The sequence below is a fragment of the Halictus rubicundus genome, chromosome 2, assembly GCF_050948215.1.
Source record: "Halictus rubicundus isolate RS-2024b chromosome 2, iyHalRubi1_principal, whole genome shotgun sequence".
In the NCBI taxonomy this organism is placed as follows: domain Eukaryota; kingdom Metazoa; phylum Arthropoda; class Insecta; order Hymenoptera; family Halictidae; genus Halictus; species Halictus rubicundus.
In genome coordinates this window covers 28280164-28302702 of record NC_135150.1, presented here as the reverse complement: position 1 = coordinate 28302702, position 22539 = coordinate 28280164, and the positions used below count along the sequence as shown (strand labels likewise).

General features: G+C 41.1%; 1 protein-coding gene and 1 long non-coding RNA gene across 3 annotated transcripts in view; one reads left to right on the top strand and one right to left on the bottom strand.

Moving 5' to 3' along the window:
• Window positions 1–22539, top strand: part of Oatp26f (Organic anion transporting polypeptide 26F) — a 52896-nt gene continuing 30357 nt past the window's right edge. Inside the window, exons 1-2 of one of the 2 annotated variants that reach the window (XM_076806452.1) lie at window positions 1–95; window positions 3227–3278. In XM_076806452.1, coding sequence (XP_076662567.1) covers window positions 3234–3278 — 45 coding nt within the window. In that variant the 5' untranslated portion in view covers window positions 1–95; window positions 3227–3233. Of the gene's footprint in view, window positions 96–3226; window positions 3279–21539; window positions 21674–22539 lie in introns of those variants that run through there. The other variant, XM_076806453.1, reaches the window with a different exon arrangement.
• On the bottom strand, window positions 20162–21252 carry LOC143365880 (uncharacterized). Its single transcript, XR_013084613.1, has 2 exons — window positions 20763–21252; window positions 20162–20700 (listed from the first exon to the last, which is right to left on the bottom strand). It is a non-coding gene; the product is annotated as an uncharacterized LOC143365880 (long non-coding RNA).

Here is a 22539-nt window from a genome sequence, read left to right as displayed (position 1 = left end):
ACAGTGTTCTTCAGCAACGACAACCGAGCGGATCGAATCTTGCACGATGTCACCTTTGGTAGTTCAAGTTTCTTGACACTTGACAACCGATTCTGGTAAGTATTCATTTTAAACGAGCTTCGCGCGAAACGTATCACAAAAGTTTCTTTCACAATGTATATGTTTAACATTGTTAAATAACACGAGCATATAGAAACGTTGCGATCATTCGCTTTATTATTTTCCGAGATTCCTTTTGCTTAATCGTGCTTTCTGAAAATAATTACCTCGAACTTGCATTGTGCGCGTTAATTGAAAACCAAAGGAACTTTTGAGACAATCAAATATCAACCCTTAACTGGTACACCGGGGTCTCACATGACCCCAACAAAATTAAAATTAACTTCTGCTACTGTATTGTAAACTCAATCATTGCAAATATCAAGTTTTTGGAACTTCCTTAGAACATTTGGATTATTTAATCTCAAATTATACGTTTAAAGGTATCTGAGAGAATTTATGCAGAATTTTATAATGGTGTGTTAATAATTAATGGTGTGTAACAATTAAGAGTTGAAATGCTTTCGTGGGGAAATTTTCTTTCGGTAAATATTCACATTAGGGAGCCTAAACATTAACTAAGTAAAAATATTATCAGTTTTGATCGATATATGTCGTTTTTTTGTATTTTAAAATTTTGCACGTGCCAGAAATGCATAGAAGTCCGCAGTATACTCTAATTTCTATTATTAGTATTTGAGGAACCTTATGATATGGAAAATGTCTAAAATAAAGAACAAAATTATAATTCTAACAATACAAAATATTTGTGAAGCAAATCTACACGTTTATCTTGAGGCTAGAATTATTTTTTAAATGAACAGAAAAATTATTTTAAAGTGAAGTAACAGTTTACAGAAAGTACAGGTATATTCCAAAGTGATGTCACAAAAATGATCAAAAACGAAAGCTCGGTCACGGACGATTGACATGGTTAAACAATCGTAGGGTAGAGCAGAGTCAACAGATATATCTAGGAAGTCGGTTTTGACCATGCGTCACGTCTGCCTAATCGTGAAACAGTGTCGCAGCAAGGATAACGCGCAGTGTGTGAAGATAAATAAATATGTCCTGTCAGCAGAGCTCCTGCAGCGCGGATGGTGTTAACAGTTCGCGATAAAGCACGCATGCGAATTCTCCGCGAAAACCGAGCACTAAAATTCTAAAACATCGACCGACAATGGTAGATCATTTGCGATAGGCTTAATATCGTCGGAGCTAATATCGCTGTCAAAAGCTCGATTATGGTTCGCGGGGAGCGGCGTCGACTCCCTGAGACTCGTGTGTCTGTCGATAATTACAAATAAAGATGAAACGGCGGCGAAACATTATCATAATGGACGGCGGACGACAATGATTAAATTGTTACACGGGAATCGTTTTAATTAAGCATCGTCTTTGAAGTGATCTACTTGTTTGCGGGGTGCAAACAGTTTCTTGTTTACTGTTTAATTTTTGTTGGCAGACTTTTGCCATGTAGATCACATTACCAGAATTAATATCACACAGAGTGGGTGTTTCTTAATGCAAATATTTTCTTGTGTACTATTTTAATTTTTCTGGTGGACTGCAGACTTTTCTGTTGTGGATTCAAGAATTGCCAGAATTAGTATGAAACAGGGGGGGCATTTATCAGTGCAAATATTTAATTTTTGTTGTCAGACGTTCGCAAATTTGCAAATTAAATTACAAGAAATAAAAGTGAATGGAGTAAATATTTCAAAAGTATAGATTTTATTATACTAATCGTAAGAACTATCTAGTAAAGCTTTTATTTAATTGATTTTTATATAAATACTTATTCTATGAGTATTGGACTTAAAATTGGGGAATGTAATTATACATTTGTTAGTTAGTTTTCTAGATTGTTTCAGGTCAATATTTGTTCCACGAATATGTGTAGATACAAAATAGAATGTTTAAATATTCAAGAAAATTACAATCGGGGATTGCAATTTACTTTATAGGTTTGTTGGTTGGGTTTCTAGATTGTTTCAGGTAATAACTGGCTGACGAAACAATACGTTATGATTAAGCAGGATTTGCATAAAAGATGTATGTTCATTTTGCATGATACAGTACAGCACAGATTACACAAAAAGAGCTCCCGACCCGGAAGCATGCACTGCGATTGCACATGTGCATCTATGCACGCAGAACGTACAATTAAAGTTGAAAAGAAATTATAGGTTCGAGGCAGAAAACGTAACTCTCGCTCGTTCGTTCACCGTCCGATACGCCTAATTGCAACGTGTATCATCGTGTCCTTACTGGACGTCGCAATGAATACTTAAAGATGTCGGCAATAGTGAAAGTTTCGTGCTTATTACCTTGTCTTGCGGTCTGATTATTATCGACCACTATACTTGTCATCACAATAGGAAACTTCTTTTTTACATATGCATTTTTCAACAAAATGTCTAGGGCAGCATTTATAAGTTGTCGCGTCGAGCATAACTGGTCTGTAAAAGTTTGTGCACATTTTTGTAAACTTAGAGAAACTAAAATCATACAAAGTTTAGTTTAGAAATTAAATTTTACAAAATACTGTCAAAGTTTATAATTCATAATCTTTTAAAATTTCATCACATTGAAAATCTGTAAAGTTTTAATTCAAAATAAGATTTCACTTTGCGAGTTTTTTTTAATTTTTCTGCGTTGTAGATTTACAAAGTTTCAATGCAAAATGGTATTTCAGTTTGAAATTCATAATATGGACAACTCTTGGAATTGTCAGTTTTGTAGTTATTATGAAATTGAAATGTTTGTTTATTGTGCGTAGAGTTTTGCCAGGTTCGAAATGCAATCAAAAAATGTTAATTTTTCGCCATTTTGAAGTGATTCTTTGAAACATTGCTTTCGGAGGACGAAAAGCTTTCAATTTAATCCGAAGACGGTATGCCCGAAGACATTCCACAACGTCGTGCATACTAATTTAATCGGGGCATCTATTACCTTGTTAGTATGATTGTTATATCAACTCTATTATGGTTCGTTCGCACTCGACGATAATCTTACGGTTTGAAGAATGCATTGGATTCACTTTGGTGGTGCATATGCTGTGACAATCTTGTCTAGAGAATTTAACAATAAATCGGTGGAAAATAATAAATCTAAAATGTAATCAACTTTTTTCTTAACTGAAACTGTCATTATTTATGTATATTTCCATTGGTTTATTTTTCAGAAGCACAATGGCTGGCGTTGACAACCTTGCTTATGACACACCCGAGCACACTGTGAGTACATAAACTAATTTTTTAAACCAGTACAATTAATTAAGTATCAGGTAATTAGCGTACTGAAATATTTTATGCTTGCAAACCAGATTAAATGTGAACTAAATTAACAAATATTGAGTAACGTTATAGAACGTCAGATTACATCAAGTTTTATTGCGTTTATGGTATTGAAATATTTTATGCTTGCAAACTAGATAAGTATTTACGACATGATTTACTGATATAATTGTCAGTAATTGTGCGGACGGCGTTAATTTAATACTCAGAATTTCGGAGCACCGTTTTTTGTTGCGCATTTCGATGTTTGTTATTATCAGAGAAAATTCAAGGAGCAGATATTGTTGACCAAATAAACGTTATTGTATTATCTTTTGAAACCGAGTTCGTTCGTCTGTGTGAGAATGACTGTATCACCGATTTCAGTGCTTTTTCTATTGTATAAATATAGAGTCGTGCTCCCTGAAGAAGTCAAAATCAAGGTAATTGAATCTGAAACAAACGAGACAATATCGTGGAAGCAATTTAAGCGTTCGAATCAGTTGGCCCTTGTTCACTCAGTCCCTTGTCCCTTTAGAAGCAATCTTCGATTGTTTCTTGCGAAACAATGAAGACACTCCGACGAACGGAGACTTGATTTCAGTTAATTAAAACCGTTCAAATAGTTTCATGTACGACAGTTCAAAGTATTGTTCGTCGTCAAAGTGTCTTAAACATTTTTAACTGACCCGTAACAACATCATGAATTTAAACGACGCCGGTCTTGCTTGCAGACATTTTCCAACTTAACCTAAAAATGGATCTTCCATTTCCTATTCCATAATTATTAAAATTATAAACTTATCAGAAATTGTTACGTCGTTTTCTTATATACCGAACGGAAGTATTTTTTACGTGGTCACAGAAAACTTTCTTCTCGTAAATAATTATTATTAAGGTGCAAAAATATTTTTTGTAAATTTAAATATTTTCACTGGTTTGGTCATCTTCTAACTTTCGTCATAACGCATAAAATCCGCAGTCTGCTTATAATAAATCAAGAATCGATCATTTTAACTGCTGCAAAGCGTATAAGCTTTCGTGCGGAACTTTCTGGATTTTTTCTTTAAAGACTAAAGTATATTCGAGATATGTAAAGTTGGCGGACAGGTTGTATGCAGTTTATGAAGAAGAAAATCAGTGTCTTCGTTCAGGAGGGAGCAACATAAAATAGGGTAATAGCAGTCTTAAGAATGCCTGGTAGAGACTTTTAGGCGAACTTGAACGGAAGTAAAGTAAAACGCTGCGGGGATAGATAAAACACTCTAAGATATTGCTGTTGTTTATTCCTACGGGATAGCATGAAAGAACGCGAGCATTGCTTCGTTGGTAAAACTTTCGGCTTATCAGTCGAGAGATTAAAATGAACCTCGGGCTTAAGAATGAAAAAGGATAAAGGAAATCTGCGACGAGTTGCTCGGGAGAGTGAGAGAGAGAGAGAGAGAGAGAGAGAGAGAGAGAGAGAGAGAGAGAGGCACGTAAGCAGACTTTTAAACTTGTCAACTTCCGCACACGTATCATTCCGCGGGAAACCGCTTGCAATTTGCCCCCCTAAACTTTCCCCGAAATTATGCTCGAGCATTATTCAACATCTTATCTCTATCCATCGGTATTACTTTGCAATTAACGCGAAGAATAATTTTAATTCGAACGCGATTGCGTACGATAGAAACTAAGAAAGAAAAAAATCAGACATCAATTCGATAGTTAGTAGACAGCGGATTTTATTTGGAAGTATCTATCTTCTTTCCAAGTTTTAAATAAACGAAAGATAGCCAGAAAAATTCAGCTGACTAACGCGAACTGGATAAAAGTAGTTTGGGACGAAAGTCAGGGCGAATTTTTTTGTCACCATCTCCGGGCGCCATCTTAAATACCTGGCGCAAAAATTCCCAACAAACCCGGATTTTTATGAAGCTCATCGGCGACTCGAATTCTAGAAATTCTTTCGCATAATTCCTGTAGGTTATCCAGGAAATTTTAAGAAATAAATATATTCAATTCTGAACAAAATCTAGCCAACGTATACAAAAATTACAAACTTTATACATTAAATTAACTTGCATATTTTTACGAGAAAAATTATTATTGAAAGCAGAGCTCAGCCTTTAGATTAAATCAACTCGAAAAGTGGACGAGAGTTGAACACAAATTGTTATACTGTGCTCTGATAAACATGTTTTTGGTATCCTCGATATGTTTTACAAAATGCAACAAACTGTTTTGCACTGTTTCTGGAGCCAATGTTTCGCTAATAGCTCAATTTCCGTGGTTGTGGGGTTGCGGTCGATGCAGACAAATTCGATCCAATTGCAATTTCGAGATGCGGTTTTGCACGCGTGCTCCGTCAACGATCGAAGGACACACTTTCCCACGACAGCAAATTATTTTTCACTGATTGATCCCGATGAAAGTAGCTTTAGTCGCTGTTAACTGCGGTGCTCATTAGTCAATGGCGGCGGTATTGTTGCAGCTTGTGTATTTTATAAATAAAATAATTTTTATAGCCAACATTCGGAACCTCTTAACTATTTTTTAAATACATTGTTACGATAAAACAGTTGCTCTGCTATAAGCCGTTCTGATTTTATGCATTTATAATGAAAACGTGTAGATAAAACATGAAACAGTAAAAAAATCAAAAAACTTTAATCGCATCGATTGGCATCGATAGACTGCCCGATTTTTATGTAAAATAAAAATGTTGTGCATCGTTTGCAAGAAACAGGGGTTATATAGATATTTCTTCTCTTAATAATTTTAAGAAGCCACGCAAAATATCGTATTTTTAAAACAGCCTGATATTTTTACTACTTTGTGTTTCTCTTACTCATATATTTGTCATGAAAAGGTCGTTAAAATTGTTAAAGGAAGAAACGAATATTGACTTGGTCCTAGACGCTAGTAATTTATGGAAACGATTTCTATGTTGCATACAAATCATTTCCAATGAGACATAGACGAGAAACAACTTTTGTATGTGCGTTCCATTCGGAAATTCATAGTCCTCCAGAGGTTGAAGACAGCGCGAGCTATCGTTTCTCCCAGGAGCGTAATCGCTGCGGAGGAATCAAATTTTCATGGTTGCAACAATTTCGGCGGTTCCCGCAGACTTCCGGTCGCGGGCCATTAATTTTGACAATGCGATCCCCCGTTCCTTTCCAGCCATTATTTTTCTCTTCGACATCTTCATGATGGCGCAACCGCTACTCCTCGTAATTGCGACACAATCGTGGCCCGCAGGCATTAACCGCGCACGACCACCATCATTCAGAACCGGACGGTTCTGCGAAACTGTCTGGCTCGTGTTCGCCCGCTGATACCGCCGAACCCAACGATAACAATGGCCCCGGAGAAAGGGGACGAAAAACTGGGAAAGAGAGGCCGATGAACGGAGAACACACCGGTCCCACCCCACCCTCGAAAAATATGTGGATCACTCGAAAATTTCCTCGTCCCATATTCCGCGGGGGAACGTCCCCGGGAAATCTCGTTCGAATTTACCACTGTCCGCCAGTCATCGGAACAAATGTCCCTCCGGTGAATGATCCCGTTTTACACAGAGCACGTGTTGCCATTCAACCGCCTCCGACGCTGACAGTCTAATCATCGACTTTCGCGCGCGCGCGCGCAACGTCTGGATTTGGCCCCTTTCTTTCGGACAGGAAGTGCTCGATGATTGCGAGAAATCCGTCGACTGATGAAATCGAAAAAACTGTTGTCACTGTGCTCTGCGTCAAGCTTGTACAGTGAATTCTCGAGATACACTACCGCTCGAAAGTATCCGGACACTTGCGAAATACGTATGTATCAGCATCGCATGAAAGTTATTTCAGTTCCTAAAATAGTGACTAAAATCGATTTCTATTCGTTTCTTATGAGATATCGAACGTTTTAAATTACTTACTTTTGTCGATTATTTCAAATGGCGCAATTCTCGGTTTGTCCATTTTCTTTCTATTTAGTCTATTTATATTAAATCTCCAATGTCGAATATGTGGTTTTTCCTATTTTTGGCGAATAAGTTCTTATTATAATTATGTGATCTTATAGTATTCTCTAAAGCCACTTTTCTATTCCTACACCAGGTGTCATTATCCTCGATTTTTTTCAATTCTTTGGGTATTATGCTTAGGTCTGCACCATCCAGTAAATACTTTGGCGCAAAGCCAGTTATTGAGTGTTCCGTTTCGTTGTATCTTTCTGTGCACTCGTGTGCCATTGTTGTCCAAGCCTTCATACATATCTAAACGCCAGGTTTGCTTCACAATCTTCGCAAAAGAAGATTGAAAATGAACTTGGATTAGAGAGAAAGAAAAAGTCCGAAATTCCCCCTCTTTTTTTTCCGAACCACTTTATCGGCGACTTGGCCGTTCGAAAGGCGGAACCAGCTCTCGAGGCCCGATAACAAGAGTCCTCTTTCATTCAGCCGAATCGAGTCTTACGCGAACGACCACCACTCGACAATATAAACTCCCATCGCGTAGCAGCGAGAACACAACCAAGCCGCTTGCATCCCCCATCAATACGACCCTTAATTCTCAATGAACCAGGGCTCCATTCTCCCTCGCCATGAATCGCAGTCGGATTCGCGCGCGCACCAAAAACAGAGAGGGACACTCTTTGAATTCCGTCGAATTCCTCCTTCACAAAGGGGAAAAAGAGTGGCCCGTTACCTGCGACACAGAAAGAGATAAAAAAAAAGAAAAGAGAGGAGGGATCCAACAGGGGAAAAAATCCCAAAAAGAAAAAGAAAGAAACAAAACGGACAATAAAATACAAAAGGGCAGAGAGAGAGAGAGAGAGAAAAAACAAGGGAGAGATGCTCGAAAGGGTGGCGCTCATTAATCACGATCGACCGCAAAATTCCAATCAATCGGGCCGCGAGACCAGTTTCGGTTTGTTGGTTTTTTTTTCTTTTTTTCAGCGCGCGCGCGCGATCGGAGTTTTCCTTTGAAAGGAGCAACGACAAGTAGCGAGAGCCCTGACTATTGTACCCAGCGAGAGATAAAAAGAGAGAGAAAGGGTTGCGAGGGAGGGGGTTGGGGGAGAGTCTCGTTGCGGCATTTGTTAGTCGTGTGCTGGCCGATGAAGCGACGCAGGATCGTCGAAATGCAGGGGGTGCTGGGGAACCGACGAACGAGGGTGGGGAAAACGGACTATGGCGGTCCAGAGCGATTCATGAGAAACGACCGGCTAAATAATTGGCAGCCGGTTTTGCGAGAAACGCCGTTTCCCGGTCCGGGCGTCGTTTAATCTGGATTAACAAGCTGTTTGACGTCGCCGCTTTATGCCGGCCACAAATCGAGTTACTTCTGAATGGAGTCGTTACGAATTCGACCGTCTGTGTACACGACAGTCATCGGCTCCTGGATAACTCCGGCGCCGGATGTGCGATGCTCGGGGATTGCGAAACTTTCCCAATGATGTACACGCTCGCTGATTTCACGTAACTCTGATGGGAAGTTGTTCTCATGAGAATGTTGTCCTGCAAACAGTGTCTACTCGAAACATGTCCAAACCAGGTCCAGCCACTGACATATATCGGCCAGGAGATACTATTCTCTGATCCACGCGACCTTACACCCCTCGGCGACCCAGGTCTCTCGAGTTTTTTCCCCGCGGCAGTGGGGATAGTTCTGGGACTTTTATCGGCCAGGGACATATATAGAGTAAATACTGTATTGTCTTGTGTCCGATGACTGGTGCTCGGATTTTATTATAGCAAGAATCCTAGAGTATTATAGCTCGAGCTTCTTGCCCGCGGCAGTGGGGTAGTTCTGGGACTTTTATCGGCTAGGGACATATATAGAGTAAATACTGTACTGTCTTGTGTTCGATGACTGGTTCTCGGATTTTATTACAGCAAGAATCCTAGAGTATTATAGCTCGAGCTTCTTCCCCGCGGCAGTGGGGATAGTTCTGGGACTTTTATCGCTTAGGCATTTGGGACATATATAAAGTAAACACTGTACTGTCTTGTGTCGGATGACCGGTGCTCGGATTTGATTATAGCAAGAATGAATAGGTGAAATTTCGAACAGCAGATGAATCATCGCGTTCGCTACCAGAATTCGTACACTTTCATTTTGAAAATGTTTAACAAAATGGGACGTAACTGTCATGAGAATGTTAGCTATTTGTCGACAATATTAAAGTAATAAAAAGAAATTATAAGAGGATACCCAGGTGTCCGATTATTGACACAATGGTTAAAAGTTATGGAACTTTTCAAAGAATCGTCAATGTTGTATAAATAAATAGAATTCGCAAAAATGGTCGATTGTTTTGCAGGAAATGTGTCGCGGAAGCTGTGACCAAGATCTTGTTACAGCGCGCGAACCCACCGTTAAACGACAATAGGCCGTCCGCCGCCATTATGGCGTCATTACGCGAATCACGAAGCCAGCTAATTGAAACCGTAATTAGCGATTGGGTAAATAAGTTGGCCAGTGGCTCGTCGCGTGGCCGCGTTGAATCGTTGTTTTTTATTGGCCCGGTTCCGGCGGAAAGCGATTTTCGATCAAATTTTGCCCGCAGAGTGACGACGCGAGTCGAATTCGATTTCCGGTGGCTGCAAAAAGAGTGCTCGGCTTTTGGCTGTAATTAGTCTCGACTGAAATATGCAATTGGAATCCTGTGAAACTCAAAGTCGTATTTGCCTATCAACAAATTGTTCAGCGAAAGTAGTAAAAGGTTTAATAAGTATAGAACGTGAAACAATTAACCCTTAGCACTCGAATGGCGGCTGTAAGGCGCCATTAAAAATTGCTGTATCAAAAATATTTTTTACATTATTAAATTTGTTTGTGTTTAATAAATCGCTAAACATTTCAGTATTGTACGAGTAAGTTGCTCCATTTTCGTATGTAGGGGAAGGTAGCCTAATTTGGACCAATTTTATATGTTTCAGTATATACAGATACATAAGAAGTGTCAGTAAAAATTAGGTGGTAGAAAAGAAACTCACTAAGTGTACCTTCCAAATAATACCATCTAATAAATTTTAGAAAACATTCATAATCGTGAAAAATGAATTTATAAAAATCGTGTCATAGGTCCAAATAAGGAAACCGGTTTCCTAAATTGAACTTCTAGTTTCCTAAATTGGACCATTAGTTTTCTTAACGACAATTCGAACAAATGTTTAATGTTTAATGTTTGATATTGTACAGAAACCCAAATCTAACATAACCTCCCAAAATTGTAACTGCAAATTATAGATAAATAAGTAAGCTTTGTGATGATATAATAAGACTTGCAATTACTTACGTTTAGATGAATTAACGGCTTTCACTCTTACGTCGAAATAACTAATTTTCTACTTAGTCAAACAAACAACTCTTCCCTCAATGTAAACACGATTGCATTAACCTCGTCTATATCTACGTATAACAAGATGCCTATCCAAAATCTCACAGACTTCAGCAATCTTTGGATATCATAGTGGTCCAAATTAGGCTACCTTCCCCTATAACACGAAAAAAAAAAAAATATATATATAGAAGAGAAATATTCAAGATCGGAAGAAATGTTTGGAGTTAAAATAGCTTCGAGTGCAAAGGATTAAACTGGTCGATGATGTGCCTCTGAATGATCAAACCCTAAAAAGTACACAAATGTGCACAGAGTTTGTCAAGGTTACTGCAATGTCAAACAAACAGAGTCATCGCGTACTCTCTCCTATCTCCCGCAACGTTCTCTCGAGACATTTGTTCGTATCGCCTATAATGTTCGAGTAATGGAATATTGTCCAGAAAACGGGCTTTCCAGCCCGCGTCGTTTTTGCCGCGCGTCTCGTCGTCTATCTTTAAATCCGCGAATCGCCGTTGCCGTTTAAGTGGTCGGAAAGTTTCACCGCTACGGTGCGTCCGCGCGCGTATGTGTGTGTATGCGTGTGTACGTGTACGCATTCGAGACGACAATTGTCGCTTTTTCTCAGCCGGAATAGATCAGGGACCGGTGTAAATGGCGGCGGAGCGGCGTGTAAAGGATTTTTCTCGGTGTGCCGGCGGTCGTCGAGTGCAGAGTGACTCGGGAAGAGGACCTAACCGCCGCCGGGGCGATATTCTTGCACGCAGTCGTAATGGAATACATTTTTGCACTTCTTCCGTTCCACCGTTCTCTCCTCTCCCTTTCGCCTCCGCTCCGCACCGCTCCGCACCGCTCCGCACCGCTCCGCACCGCTCCGCACCGCTCCGCACCGCTCCGCACCGCTCCGCACCGCTCCGCACCGGTTCGAAATGAAAACGAGTCTCAAAAGACCTTTGTACGCCGTTCCGTCACGTTCGATATTCCCGCATTCTTTTATGCCGTCACGTTTCTGCGTCCTGCCGAGGATTTCCCGGCCGAAGAAACACCGGTCTCGCTTTTTCAGAGACGTGACGTTCGCCCTCGAAATTTCTTCTCCTCTTCCGTTCCTCTTTCCCATCGTCTTCGTCGTTCGAAACCCTCTCGACGACCACCGAACGGATTGTTGTTGCCCGACCGTCCCTTCCGATTATGGTTGTCGTACAACCGCTTCGAACCTCCGGCCCCGATTCCCTTGATTTATCGCGAGCCCGTAAGAAGGAGCTTACCGGCCGGCTTAAATCTGTCCAAACAGGGGAATTAATTTGTTGTTTCTTAGCGTTCGATCGTGGAAAAAAGTATGTAACGTTTCCCCCTCTTAGCGTCCGATCAGTATTTTTTTTTTTTTTGTTATATTTTCTAGTAAAATCTACTTTGGGAATATCCTTGAGGACGGTAATGGATTTCGAAGGATAAAAACGACTTTTGACGATTTTTGCATTCTTAATGCACCGGGGGACTAAAAATAAATGAAATTGCGATCGATTTTTCTGGACCTTGTCTGGACCGTGCGTGTGCTCTCTTAATTCCGCCGGATTTCACAAGCGGAATTAAGCCGGCACGACACGTGACGCGGCGTGGATCTATTGACATGCAGAAATAAAACAGAGCGAGATACCGGCCGGGACAATATTTTTCTTTCTCGAGCACCGCGTGTCCCTGAAAGAGAGACGCGCGCGTAGGTGTTAATAAATTCAATAGGAAATTATTGAAAACTTCCTCTAAACATTCAGGATGGGCCACCCACGGATGTAGGGCCGCGACACGCGCCGCTGTTTAACCCTCCCCATTGGCGTCGAACAAACCTAATCGACACAATTTCGCTCGCGATGAATTTACGGGATCCTGTTACGACAGTTTCATACACCGGTTGTAAATTTGTTACACTTATTGCGTTACCAGTTCGGAGCATTTCAGGTACCCTCGATTCTATTAAATTTTTATCGTGCACAAAAGACGTTAGTCTAATAATAAAACCTGGCTAGTGTTAGATTACATTTTTACAAAGCAGTACAAGAAATCATGTTGTATTGCTTTAGGATTTAGAAGGAAAATGGAGGATTGCCAATTGCGGAATCGAATGTGCTCCGAATTATGTCATGTTCGGTCTCGTGTGAATTGGAAAAATTTGACAAATCTGTTGGTAAAAGTTGATTAATTTTTCTACAAGTGTAGATCACACATATTATTGAGACGTTACTGTATTTATAATTAGAATGGCGGACGATCAATTTGACTGATGAAATACATTTCGCCCGGAGCAATGTCAAATAATTCTTTCTCGTTCCCCGGTCATCAAATTAATTCTTCGTCCATGACCAAAGGATTACTAAAAAATGTTTTCACGTCCACTGTAGGAATACTTATAATTAGACAGACGATTAATTTGACTGATGAAATACATTTCGCCCGGAGCGATGTCAAATAATTCTTTCCCGCTCCCCGGTCCCGAAATTAATTCTTCGTTCGTGGGCTCTCGGAAACCGTTTTGTCGGCGCGAGGAAAGATGGCGGCCGAGGTCCCCCGAAAACCAGAAGCCATGGATCTTTATTAAATCCACGAAATTTATGTCGAGGCGGTCGCGTGGCCGGCAGGAACGTGTGCTGCATCGGTCCGCCCGAAAGGGTATTTATCCCTCTCCGCTTTTCAAGCGCATGATCCGCGTTTGCGTTAGGCAAACGAACCCGGGCACACGTCGCGCCATTGTGCCTCGATGCGCCCCGTATATTGCGTATTTTATTATCCTGTTTTTCTTTTCTATTCTTTTCTCTCTCCCTCTTTCTCTCTCTCTCTCTCTCTTTTCTCTCGTTTGTTTCCTGCGCGCCACGACATTTTGTTGCCGATCCTCGAAGCGGCCCGGCACTCGTCAAACAAATCATTTCTGAATGTCCGTTTAATGAACGCGACATTTAATTTGTCTGCTCGCGAACGCCTTCAGCGGTCCAGCCCGCTTTGTTTGCTCATCTTCCCCGCGGACCCCCCCGCCTACGCGTTTGAACCAGGCTTTTGTCACAATCCCTCCTTTTTTTTTTATTTTTTTAGCTTCAGCCGTTTCCAATGAGATGATTTTCATCTCGTCGCGTCTCGCTAACGGATTCTCCGCGGTCGCAATTACGCTCGCGAGGTTCCTCAGGTTCTTTCGAGCGCGGCGACGAGTTATCGGTGTAAAATGACACTTATGCTGCAAATTTTCTGCACTTAAAACGCCCTCGATTCCACGTAAATCACAGGGGTTGATCGAAATATTAGATAACATTTGTTTACGAATGCATGCCGTGGCCAGCAACTCCCGAAACTCTAAAATTCGATACGAAGTCTGCGTAACGGAGCAGATACTAATTGTCAGGCGCATCGTTAAATAAACTGCTGTTTCGATCGTGTTCCGTGCCGGTTTCAAAATGACTAGACCTTATCCGCGCCGCGATAAGAATACTCGTTGTTTGCCCGGAGCGTCGCGGAACAATGTTTGAGAATAAATGGGATCCTCCTTTTAACTTAAAAGGAAACTGACAATGTAATGAGTGCAGTGTCGGATAACCTCTCTGCGTCTCTGTCACGCTTCCAACGGAGAGGGGGGTAAGAATCGAGAAGCAACTTGTCATGCTTGAAATTGATACCGCGGACAAAGGCGTTTAATATTGGAAAAGATGTAAAAGAGTTTAATCGTTGACTGCGGGAGCTGCTTTACAATCTTAATATGAACTTATACTTCGTAGTTCGTAAATAGAGCAATACGAATAAATTAATTCATTCCGTCGGACACTCGGACAAAAGCATGGCACGAGAATATATTTATTATTTATACACTGCAGATTTTATATGAGTGATAATTTATTTTTTATTTTAATTCATATATTTTATGTATGGAGATTACTATTATTTCAATTTTTATATTGTTATTTTTATTTTATTTTATGTTATTGAAAAATTCGACGATTTATCTCTCTCTCTCTCTCTCTCTCTCTCTCGCTTGTGTATATAGTTGTTTAGGTTAAGGTTAAGGTTAGGATAAGGTTATGTTAAGGTTAGGTTAAGGTTAGGAGCGGCGGAAGGAAAAAGATTGTCACAGAATTGTAACCCTGAGGGGGACAATAAATGAACTACACTGCAAATTTTATGAGAAAAAATATCTAGGTGCAATTTGCATGTATAGAAAAATCGAAAATTGGAGTCATTGGAGATAGTCGGAAATTTTTATTTCGTTCCTGCACTTGCAATTGATGCGGATAATCTTTACTTTGCATAAAGATCCGCTGTGTAATTATTCATTGCTTAGGGAAAAATTGCCTCTTCGCTCTCATACAATTTTATATAATAATTTTAATTAATAATTTAAAATTTAATGATTTATAATTTTACATAATAATTTTATCTAACATAACAATATATAAATTTATACGATATGATTTCTGAGTAAACTGTACAAACTATAAACTATCCCCTGAAACAAAACTTAAAAAGGTTGCACGTGATTGTTCGCGCGCATAACGCATTTGTTTACGTTGCACTCACGCTAACCGAACAGAGGACGCCCACATATTCTGTGGAAAATTGGTGTAAAGAAATCGTATTTCTTGCAGAAAGTCCTGCTTGTTTTTTTAATAAAGGTCTGGAGGGTCGCGTTTTCTTGGTCCTCCAGGCTGTATCAGCCCTTCGAGCGGCCGCATCGGCGGAATACAAGCTACCCCTGGCGGGAACGGAATTTTTTTAATAAATGAAAGAAAGAACGATTCATAATGGATGAGACACGGCCATTTGAATGTATATTCCTTGACCCTCGTGCCATCTTCCTGGCGTCGCCAGACGGCAGACGGGGCTGTGATCTCTTCCTCTCGAAACGCGGTCACAGATGCAGCCGCGTGGGCGCCAAGCCGGCAAGTGGACATTTGTGAAAACGCCGCCGGTATAAACAATTCCAGTGTATCTTGCGGGAGGAAGAGGCCCTAAAGATAGCGAAGACTTTAATTACGCCGGGCCTCGGCTCGTTATCGTTCCGGTGCAAGCGCGTTGCAGTCGAAGGAATTCCAAATGCACTTCACCTAAACGGCCCTCCCCTCCACCCTCGACACTAGGTTTACGGTGCACTAAAAGTGACTATTTTGCGTTACTTTATAAAAATAACAAGAACCGTGCTACCCACATTTTTAGCAATACCTTCAAAATAATATATACTCAAAGAAATAAATTTGCTAGATCTCATGTATGCATGCCTTAGAATCTTCATAATTTTCAATTAAAAATACTAGAACCCGTCATTTTCACGGGTCCCGTAAGCATAGTGTTAAGAGCACATTCTCCTGGTGAACGCTGGAAAATTCGACAATTTTTGAGAATCTGTTTCACAGTTATCCTGTGCCCAACATTATCTTTCTGTGGCCCGTTTAATTAGTTTTTCGTCATACTTGGCGACTCATTTATAGTTTCCAGTATCTTGTGATACAGTTTCTGTTTATACAGTTTTCAGTTCTTGAGTTTGAAGCCTGTGTATTTTCTTTTGAGATATTTTTGAGAAATCTTCCAGACGTCTTTGAAGATTTTGAAAAATTGATATCGAGGTTTCTTCGAAAATAGAAAGTTTGGAGTTCGAGCACTTTCTCTCTGCAAAATGCATCACAAAATGGTGTTACAGAAGAGATGGTACATCCAGGAATTGAGCGAGAATTTTTAAATTCATTATTGTCTCGGAAAGGATGCGATCGAATTAGGGTATCGTGCAGAAAGATGGCAATCGTCCGAAGTGCATTTGCTATTTTTGTTTCCCGTTCATCAGGTATCGCGCTATACTAGAAATTCCCTATCGACCTCCAGCGGTTGCGTCAGCCATGACCCGCCCCACGGGTCCCCGTAACCACCAATATCATCGGGATGATTTATTCCGAACTTTTCGAGTCTGCATACTTACGTTATTACCGTCATAAATTCGAAACACGTCCTGCGCGGGTTGATACCGGGCCTGACCTACCTCGTCTTGAAATATGAGAATTTTCGCGGGACACCGGAAGTCCTTATAAAATATTTCTTCCATTGTCGTCGCCTCTCTCTCTCTCTCTCTCTCTCTCTCCCTCTCCTTTTCTTCCTCTTTCGGGAGCACCTCTCAGCCCCTTATCTTTCGTTTCCCGTTTACATTAGCGTCGAACGTGGAAACGCTGTCGAACCAGTCGCGAACATTGTCGGTGCATGCTGCCGGACGGCAACGTTTCGCTAATGCTGCGTATCCACGCGAGGATTCACTCGTGGTCGCCTAAGCTGCTGGTTCTCATCGGGCTAATATTTGCTTGGTGAACAAAAATAAATTATACGATCTCGATCTGTTTGTAACGGGTAGGGGGAAAATTCCCATGCAAAATGTGAATTACGTAAATGTATTGTTAGAAACGAAACTCTTCGCTTGAAATTTTAACAAGTTTTTCCAACGCCTTTACAATTTTCTTCCCAGCTAATCCCATTCTCGTCATAAGTGCGTCGAGTCCTCCGGACTGATCAGTTTGATGACCAGTATTTTTTCGGGTGAGGAGACCGCTCGCAAACTCTCAAGTGGAGACGCAGCATAACGGGGCCGCCGGAAGACAAATGCATTTCTCGATACGAGGCATTAAGAAACTCGTTACAGGGCCAAGCTGGAAAATAGCTTCGGGACTCCGGGTATCGGTTCTCTCCTTCGTTTCCGGGTGATGGTTTGCGGGGGTGGGGGTGGGGGCGGTTGTAGTCTCGCACCTTTATCCCTTTAGTTCAGTTTGCGACCGCTTGTTTTGCCACGGTCAAAACAGGGAACTCCGTGCTCGCTCGAGAAAGCCAATTTACGTCGCGCGCGCGGCCGAAAACGATGCACCGTTGATGATCTCTCTCTGTTTGACAAATGGTCGCGGAACTTTGTACACTGGGTGTACCCTCGTTTCTAGGTATTCTCGCTGCGAACGATGAGCCCGCTAACAACCGGTAACGGCACGACTACGGTTATCTTTTTTCGACGGGACCGAACAGATCACGTTCCTTTTTGCTTTGATTTTTAATCTCTTCACCAAAGACGCAGTCTACAAACGTCTACAAATATTGGTCTACGAGGGTGGTCCGAAAAGTTTCCGACCTCGACACGAAGACGGCAGTATTCGTCGACAAAAGTACCGGAGCGTGTTTGTGCATGCTTTGGTACTCGCCAAAATTTCAGCCATTTCGGACGCTCAATTATTGTTTAACAGTCGTTTGAGTAAGGTGCTGTGAGTGTTTTTGTGAAAATGGAGAAACTCGAGTATCGAGCTGCGATTGAATATTTATTTTTGAAAGGCAATACGCCTACGCAAATCAAAGAAGAGTTGGACGCTGTATACGGGAACTCTGCACCATCATTTACCACCGTGAAATTTAGGGCAGCTGAATTTAAACGTGGCCGTACCAGCTTGGGTGATCATCAACGTTCGGGACGCCCAAAAACTGCAACCAGTGACGATAACATCCCTAAAATTCACCAAATGGCGCTGGACAACCGTCGAATTCAAGTTAGAGAGATAGAAGAGGCCATGAATATATCCAAAGAACGTGTTTGTCACATATTGAATGAAGATTTTGGCATGAGAAAGCTGTCTGCGCGTTGGGTGCCGTGTTTGCTCACGTTGGATCAGAAACGTGTTCGAATGAACATTTCGATCGCTCTTTTCGCGCAATTTAGGCGCAATAAATCAGAGTTTTCGCGCCGGCTAATTACTGTTGATGAAACTCGGATACACCATTGCACTCCCGAATCGAAAATGCAGTCAAAACAGCGGACCGCTTATGGGGAATCGGCGCCAAAAAAGGCAAAGGCTGTTCCTTCGGCTGGGAAAGTGATGGCGACTGTTTTCTGGGACAGTCGTGGAGTTATCTTGATTGATTATCTTCAAAAAGGGAAAACCATTACAGGTGCATACTACGCGTCATTACTTGACAGGCTGAAGGCAGAAATTGCGGAAAAACGGCCATATTTGCAGAAAAAAAATCTTGTTCCATTCTAATCCACGAATTACGGTTTGAACTGCTTGATCACCCACCATACTCACCAGATCTAGCTCCAAGCGACTTCTTTTTGTTCCCCAAGTTAACCCTTTGCACTCGGTACTATTTTCAATGTAAAATTAAATTTTTCTTCCATCTTACAATATTTTCAATTTATTCAAACGAAACTGATCCGATTTCTACATATAGTATTTGAATGTTTAGTAATCTATTAAATACAAATATTGTAATGTAACAAATATTTTGTAATATTGTTTCTAATTTCTTTGAAATAATGCCACAACAATTTGTGGTGGTGCTTCAGAGTCACCATTCGAGTGCTAAGGGTTAAAAGTTGCACTCGGAGGACAGAGATTTTCATCAAATGAGGAAGCCATCACCTTTGTGAATAGCCATTTTGCAGAGAAAGACGGCAAGTACTATGTGGACGGGCTGGGGAGATGGGAGCATCGCTGGGAGAGGTGTATAGACTTCCAAGGAGACTATGTAGAGACATAAAAATAATTTTCAGGAAAAAATGCCTTATATCTTTGTTAGGTCGGAAACTTTTCAGACCACCCTCGTATGCGTAAGTATTCACAAAAACATCGTTGCAATCTCAACAACTGTCAAAATAAGGAATCTGAAATGCTTCGATCGGTGAATTCGAGGATGCCCGATTCGAGTTAGTTGCCGACCAACTTCGCGATTAGAATAGCAGCGTACCGGGTTGGAAAAAATCGTGGACGGGGAGGCGTTTAATCGCATCGGCGCGATTAACGCGAATTAATGAGACTTATCGGATGGGGCGAGCCTCGTTTTTTCGGTTGCCGGCCGAAGCAACAGCTAGTAGGGGCGGTTTACGGTGTGTTGTTGGCACGGGGTTGCTCCGGGGGTTGGTCGGGGGTAGCAAGCGACAGAGAAACGGATCGACGAGAGAGGGAACGAGATTGGGGTTGCAGGAAGGGGGCTAAAGAGGCGAGAGCGAGAGAGGAGAAGAGCTAGAGAGAGAGAGAGAGAGAGAGAGAGAGAGAGAGAGAGAGAGAGAGAGAGAGAGAGAGAGAGAGAGAGAGAGAGAGAGAGAGAGAGAGAGAGAGCGACAAAGTAACAGAGGCTGCGGTCCCGAGACGGAGAGAGAGAGGGGAACTGAAAGAGAGAGTGAGAGAGAGAGAGAGAGAGAGAGAGTCGATGGGAGAGACTGGATTGGTCGCAGAGGTGCGAGTAGGACCGAGGATGTCTGTCGTGGCAGAGTAGCGGCGGTGGTAGCATATACGGCGTTTTAACTCGCGGGGAAAACTCTGCGAGCACGAGCTCGCGATCCTCAGTCGCGTGTGACACGCGGCCTCAGTCGGTGCAGGCCGTCGCGGAGATCGACACCGTCGATCCATCGATCCTCCACGTCTAAACATCGTCCACGATCTACATAAACTCTTGCCAACCCTGGTGCGCCGAGCGGAATCAATCGGCGATCGATCTGCGGTGAAAATTCATCCCAAAGTGACACTGTTCGAGGATGACCTCTGTCAAAAATAACTAAACTTGACAATTAATTCCAAAGTGACACTGCTGGAGAAAACGACTTCTGTCAAAAATAACTAAACTTGAAAATTGATTCCAAAGTGACACTGCTAGAGAATGACCTCTGTCAAAAATAACTAAACTTGACAATTAATTCCAAAGTGACACTGCTAGAGAAAACGACTTCTGTCAAAAATAACTAAACTTCACAATTAATTCCAAAGTGACACTGCTAGAGAATGACCTCTGTCAAAAATAACTAAACTTGACAATTAATTCCAAAGTGACATTGCTGGAGAAAACGACTTCTGTCAAAAATAACTAAACTTGACAATTAATTCCAAAGTGACACTGCTAGAGACTGACTTCTGTCAAAAATAACTAAACTTGACAATAGTTCCCAAAGTGACACTGCTAGAGAAAACGACTTCTGTCAAAAATAACTAAACTTGACAATTAATTCCAAAGTGACACTGCTAGAGAAAACGACTTCTGTGAAAAATAACTAAACTTGAAAATTGATTCCAAAGTGACACTGCTAGAGAATGAGCTCTGTCAAAAATACCTAAACTTGACAATTAATTCCAAAGTGACACTGCTAGAGAAAACGACTTCTGTCAAAAATAACTAAACTTGACAATTGTTCTCAAAGTGACCCTGCTGGAAAGTAACTTCTGTCAGTTATTTAATTAAACTTGAAAATTGATTCCAAAGTGACACTGCTAGAGAAAACGACTTCTCTCAAAAATAACTAAACTTGAAAATTGTTCCCAAAGTGACACTGCTAGAGACTGACTTCTGTCAAAAATAACTAAACTTCACAATTAATTCCAAAGTGACACTGCTGGAAAGTAATTTCTGTCAGTTATGTAACTAAACGTGTCAATTGATTCCAAAAATTGTTTTCTCTGTCAAGAGCAACTAAACTTTCGTTAAGAACAACTAAACTTCTGTCTCGCGTGTCTACGACTTGTGTGTCGCGAGAGCGTAGGACCAAATTGGTTAATTAAACATTGAACGTTAACATCAAATTACTATACACACTCTTTCTCACTCATTCTTCCACTCTCATATCGATGTCGCACATCGATGAAATTAACCTCGCGCATCAAGTGTGTTTAGAGATTAATGACACCAGAGAGTTGTAGCACGTTTTTGTTGGTTCGATGAGCGGTGACAGTGTGTTGTGGTTTAAGGATGTCCTCGATTCTGCTGGTAGTACGGTTCGGTGCGAATGATCGACGAGATCGGTCGAGTTGTCGCGATCCAGCCGGCGGCGCCGGAGAATTATAGATCCCGGTGAAATTATAAATCCCGTGATAGCCGTGTGTATTTCACCGGTGCGTGCTCGCTCGGGGAACGATAGCAACCGGCGAAGGATTTATACGATGCGCGGCGATGCTCGTGGATCGTTCGTCGTCCTGCGATCTTGACGCGCGCCGATCCGTGGGACCTTGAAGAGCGTAAGGCTGATGGACACTGGTGATCGAGCGTCTGCATAGTGTGCAGAGAAATGGGTGAAAGTAATGCTATTCTTTTCTGGATCGATTTAGGAAACGCGTTAACTGCCACGTTTCATCTATTTCAATCGTAGAAGCGATCAACGTTATTAATAATAATTTTTACTTGATGATAAAGTTCTCACCTTATACTATAGTGTATCACTGTTATTAGCGGCATTAATTTTATGAGAATAATTTTTAGAGTAACTTCATAGCACCGGTCACCAAGGACACTCATGGCGTTCGACTTTTTAAATGTTTTTTGCTGATAAGTGAAATTATTAGGTGCACTATAATTAATTCCTGATATTTATGATCAGTCGATCGTAACCCCGTTTTAAATTCAAATTTGTTAGCAGATTCCTTAATTACCTGCATTAACTTTTTATCCTTTTCAAAAAATTCCTATTTCCGATAAATTGATAAAAATCGCAATTAACACTAGGTTTACGGGACCCGTCAAAATGACGGGTTCCAATATTCTTAATTTACGATTATTGAGATTGTGAAGATCCATCTACGTGGAATTACTCAACAAACTTATTTCCTTGGGTATATATCATTTAAAAAATGGCTGAAAACTTGGATAGACACATTCTTCTTATTTTTATAAAGTAATGTAAAATTACTTTTAATGCTCCGTGAACCTAGTGTTAATGCCCCTGTGCCAAGAATAAATATGTCGCTCGAATTAACATCACTCCAGCAGGAAACTCAACCAAAATTTAATCTTCCCACCCGTTCCTAAGCATGATTAAAACCAACGTGTCCGACTAGCCCGAAACTAATGAAATGATCCGCAATATACACTAATCTCCGTTTCCTTAAGCGCAACGTTTTAAAACTTTCCCGAAGCTAACGTAGCAAGTATAATGAAACGAGTGACG